The sequence below is a fragment of the Trachymyrmex septentrionalis genome, unplaced genomic scaffold (genome assembly GCF_001594115.1).
Source record: "Trachymyrmex septentrionalis isolate Tsep2-gDNA-1 unplaced genomic scaffold, Tsep1.0 scaffold112, whole genome shotgun sequence".
Classification (NCBI taxonomy): domain Eukaryota; kingdom Metazoa; phylum Arthropoda; class Insecta; order Hymenoptera; family Formicidae; genus Trachymyrmex; species Trachymyrmex septentrionalis.
In genome coordinates this window covers 1,390,783-1,395,999 of record NW_017304248.1, presented here as the reverse complement: position 1 = coordinate 1,395,999, position 5,217 = coordinate 1,390,783, and the positions used below count along the sequence as shown (strand labels likewise).

At 30.4% G+C, this 5,217-nt stretch overlaps 1 protein-coding gene across 2 annotated transcripts in view; it reads left to right on the top strand.

Annotated features, from left to right (window-relative positions):
- The window catches only part of LOC108751595 (phospholipase DDHD1-like), a 9,390-nt gene extending 7,450 nt beyond the window's left edge, over nt 1-1,940 (top strand). For both annotated transcript variants that reach the window (XM_018491862.1, XM_018491854.1), the window contains exons 8-10: nt 267-552; nt 1,213-1,371; nt 1,453-1,940. In XM_018491862.1, coding sequence (XP_018347364.1) covers nt 267-552; nt 1,213-1,371; nt 1,453-1,601 — 594 coding nt within the window. In that variant the 3' untranslated portion in view covers nt 1,602-1,940. The remainder of the gene's footprint in view (nt 1-266; nt 553-1,212; nt 1,372-1,452) is intronic.
- The last annotated feature ends 3,277 nt before the right edge of the window (nt 1,941-5,217 follow it).

The window sequence follows — 5,217 nt, the reverse complement described above, 5'->3', positions numbered from 1 at the left end:
TATATATATATTAAAATCATTTATTTAAAAAATTAATGTAAAAAAACTAATTTTCGCGTATTTGTAATAATTTTGCAATATTTTTAACGAAAAGAATATTTAATATATTTTTTAGAGAAATATAAAACTTTCGAAAAAATTTTTAGACTTTGGAAAATAGTCAATAGAGAAAATAGTCTTAAATTTTAAACTGTTTACAAAATTTGCAACAAATTATTTTTAATTATTGGAATTATACCAAGTGAAAATTGTTTTCCCATTTACAGATTGAAAATTTGTTTTGCTTGGGTTCGCCATTGTCCGTATTTTTAGCTCTGCGCACTCGTACTCCATCCAACAGATTAGATGTGATGCCGCAAGGTTTATGTAAAAGATTCTATAACATATTTCACTGGTCCGATCCAGTGGCTTATAGAATGGAACCGCTTTTGGAAAGGGGTTACAGTAAAATCGAACCAGTTCTAATACCACCATACGGAGGAATTGATGGTCAGCAAATACCACAATCGCCTTCATCACTGAACAACGTCGATCCGATTCTACCGCCTACAGGTATTTTATTTATCAGCCTATTCTTAAGATATTTAAATATCTTTTATGACATGTTTGAAGTTCGAAATATAAAATCTAACTAATTTTATTATGTATTTAACTAATTTTATTTAGTTTTTTTAAATGATATTTTTGTATTTTCGACTTTGTCTTCTGATTCGTATTTATCTTTTAAAATATCGACATATAATTAACAATTATTTTGTATATAAACTTGTATTAATACTTTTACATAGATATATAATATATTACTATGCAGCTATTGTAATAAACATTCAGTTCAAAATTGATTCAAATTAAAATGGGACAAGTAATGAGAAAGTATCTTCATTTTTAAACTGTATATACAGATCAAATTAATCATAACATTTTAATAAAAGTGGATTATCATAATTTTCATTTAAAAATACCAATGAACTAAAATGTTTCATATTTGCAAAATAAACGCAAAGAATATGTGTTTTCTATACAGGAGTTAATATTTAATTCTTCAAAAAGATATTGATTTCCTCCTTGAAAATATAACTTTCAAAAATCTGGACTGACAATAAGAGTATTTAAAATAGTACAGAGTTAACGAATTTAACGCATACAAGTCGATTAAATTAAACGAACAAAAATTTTTAATACTTAATATAGAGTTATTATATGTATCAATAGAAAATGATGATAAAGATGATAGTCCAGTGGATAGTCCACCCAATCGTAATGCAGAGAAGGGCTGGAGTCTTTGGGATTTAGTGCGAGGTGGTTGGAACATTAGAGAAGGTCCATCTTCGCCAACACCAGATTCAAATCCACCAATCCGTCCAGGTCAAGGTAATTCTATACACATTATTACAACGTATAGGAACCTTCTCTGCATCATAAATTATTTACAAATATTTTTTGCGTCATTAGAATTAGCACAACGATTGGATTATGTGCTTCGTGCGGTTGGTTTAGGAAGAAATTATTTGTATACTGTAACGGCACATACGGCATATTGGAATAACTACGATGTAGCCTATTTCGTATTAACAAGACTCTTTCCAACGCTGGAAACTTGATGGCGGTTTAAACAGTTTAATGCAGAGTCCCAGCAGTTTCTGCTAAGATACTCTAGTCCATTGTAGGCCTTCTCTAGAACGTGATATCGCAAATAGGTCTGCTACCAAAACAATCTGTGATAATGGAAAAACGATACAATAATGTTGCGAATTCTATGAAAACCGATCATTTTATATAATTGTATAATTTAGTAATCGCTCTGCATAAAGTTATACGAAACAAACGTTGTTTTTACTACTCGTTTTGGAAAGTAATTGTTTGTACTACATTAGGTAATCGACATTTGTACATAACATAATAAATTATAACATAATAAATTCTGTATCATACAGAGCGCATGGAAGAAAATGATAAATTTTATGAAATTTTATGTTACTATCTAATAGATACAGTATATGAATATGCTAGTATATGAATATTTATTAAGTATAATATTTTATAAAACTCTCTATGACTTGTTATGACACGGCAAGCTGTTTTCGAATACATTCTACAACAAGTTATCACTTAAAGTCTTAAGCCGTAAAAAATTGATCAATCACAGTCGAATGTGAAAAGAATAATTGATTACGATTAGTCAATTTCTTATACCTTAAGACTTAAAGCTTAGATAATGGTTTGTTGTAGAAAAGTCACAATTGATACATTAGTTTGATAACTAATGTATTCTCTATGTTGATTGCCTTTGTTATTGCCATATGTATAAATAATATTTTAAGATTAGCGCCAAATACGCTAAATATATTATTGATCTTACAATGGAATGAAGTAAGATATTGTGATGCTTACGAATTTTTCTTACATGTATATTTGTTGTTAATCGATTTACGAATGTATACTCAAAAGTATTCATATAATGTAGAAGTATTCGAATAATGCAAAAACATGAGACACCATATAACACAGATTTTTAAATAATACATAACTTATTAAGATGCAGTATACAAGTATTTTGGTATAGCTTTATATCTCTCTAATTCATACTTTTAATTTAATAATAAGTTCGTGTTATATAATTGTGTTCTTTCATATTGTTTTAAAGAGCTTATGGAAGCGCAAAATATTCGTATGAATTCCATTAAGAGGCTCCTGAGTATAATCGCCATTACATTAGATCGTGGCGTCATAAGCCAGAAATAACACGTTAAATTTTTTTATATGCCATTTATAAATAAATTTGGATTATATGAAATATTAATCATTATAATGAAATCGTTTTAAAATACTCATAAACAATCTTTCCTCCCTCCGACAGGAAATAATCGTAAAAGGCATGTGAAATCTTAGGACATATATAAATGGAAGAAGAATTGCCCACGCTGCCCATGTATCGAGCCTGAAATCAACATTTGTGCGAGAGAGAAAGCAAGAGAGTCTCAATTTCTTTATTTATAAATAGTATGCAAGAAACTTCAATGTATTATTTCACGCTTATGACAACCACGATTCAATGTGGCTGCAACAATTATTCAGAAATCTAGTAGAATGCGGTTCGTTTTGGGCTTACAGCGCTTTTAAGCACTAACAATAAGCACCATTTGTCCTTGTTTAATATTTAGAGAGCGATCGAAATTTTGGTTTTGGTTTTGGTTTCGGTTTCGATCAGTTTCGTAAAAAATCAGGATTTCAGTTTAATTTCGATTTCGGCTGAAATCTGAACTGAAGAGAAAATTTCGATGAGTAAACCGAAACTGTGCAAGTTGCAACGCGCCGGTGAGCGTTAAAAAAAAAACTGTTTAATTTTAATATTTTTAAATATTAACTCATTGATTAAGCTTAAGACAATTTGAGTACAAACTTTGATGTGATCCTAATAATAGCTGATTTAATTTCTCTAAAAGTTGAGGATGCAATATTGTTATATTATTATAGTTAGACATTTTGAATCTTAGACATTTAAAATCTTGTTTTTTAAAGAGTATATAAATTTGTCATGATTTCTGAAAATCATAGTAAAATTAATAAAAAAAATGTTGATTTCGATTCCGGCCGAAAAAATGTGATTCCGTTAGCTTCTCTCTCTCTCTCTCTCTCTCTCTCTCTCTCTCTCTCTCTCTCTCTCTTTAATAAGATTTATCTAAGTTTCGGTTTCGGTTTCGTTTTCGGCCGAAATTTGATGACAACCGAATATTTGTTTTCAGTTTCGGCCGAAGGTCGAAATGTAGTTTCGGTCGGACTCTATTAATATTTGATATAATATAACAAAGATAAACTGGTGCTTACAGCGTGTGAGCGTGAAAATAAATCACACCCGTAATGAATAGAATTATAAATCTTCGAACATGAATGCTATAGCGAATGCTATATCTCTAAAAAACATTAAGTAATTAGAGTTTATAAAAGGGGCTGCTCTCCAATAAACCTGACCTTGCTATATACTTGTATAGTCAAAATTATCCTGAAAAAGATCCTGAATGACCTTCAAGGCTGTGCTCGAAAACACTTTCTAAGTACCTCCGAGTATCATTATATCCTTATTCAACATTTGGTGAACAACAAGGATTATATAATATTTGGATGTACTCGTGGTATTTTTTAACGCAGCTCAAAAAATTTTAGTTGTTCATTAAAGAATTATTAACAAATAAAGTCAATATAATAAATGAGTTTAACTTTATAATTACAACCCATGTGAAACTTCGATTCACATAAACGCAGTAGTGAATTCCGTCCTCTTCTCTTGCATGAGGGCTTCCACGTCCGAAAAATATAATTCTAATCTAATCTAAATCAAATTTTGGTATATTGAATTAAATATTGAGTATAGCCCTCGATTTGAGTTGAAAGTTGTAAATCTAAGTGGAACCTCGCTTCACATTGTAAAAGACATTCTCAGAAGCGCAATAGATTTCGCCTCCGTTAAGGGCTGCAATACTAAAAAATTGATATAACCATCTGTTACTTTCATATGAATTTACAGCTTTTCACGCGAAGCAAGGTTCCACATGAATTTACAACTTTCCAAGTTGAATTCGAAAGATTTACCCATTATGCATGATCCATCGGAGGACCCATCACATGATCTGAGATCTCAACTAATCAGAAATTGAGCTCATTACAGCGTGAATGAGCATGTGAATCACTGCAAATGAGCTCAAAATTTGATTGGCTGACAGATGTCCCACTACTTTCAATCTGCTACATCCATAGAAATGAAATCTTTCTATATAATTCAAAATAAAAAAGATCTTTCTAATTCAATCAAGCAACTTTCCATGTGAAAGTAACAATTTGAATTAGGTTTCTTTTTTGATAGTAGAACCTATCCGCCGCAAGGAGGAACGGAATCCACTACATCCGCAGGGTGACCTTTATGGTTCCTGCACACTAGGGATGGCCAAAAAATCAATTGATTTGATTGAATAAGACCGATTTGAATATATGATACTAATCGAATGATTTGAACCGATTCAATCGATTCATTCAATTTTTTTTATTTTATTAATGCTACCCCGTTACGCGTATAAAAATGAGTATAGATTAGTAAAATTGGTCAGAACAATCAGAGAATAATTATTTGACATCTAATTGTCTGTTAGCACTTAGAGCAAGATTCAATTTTAACTGCGAAATAAATACTGCAAGTTTTTATTTGAAATATATGAAAAATTTTAT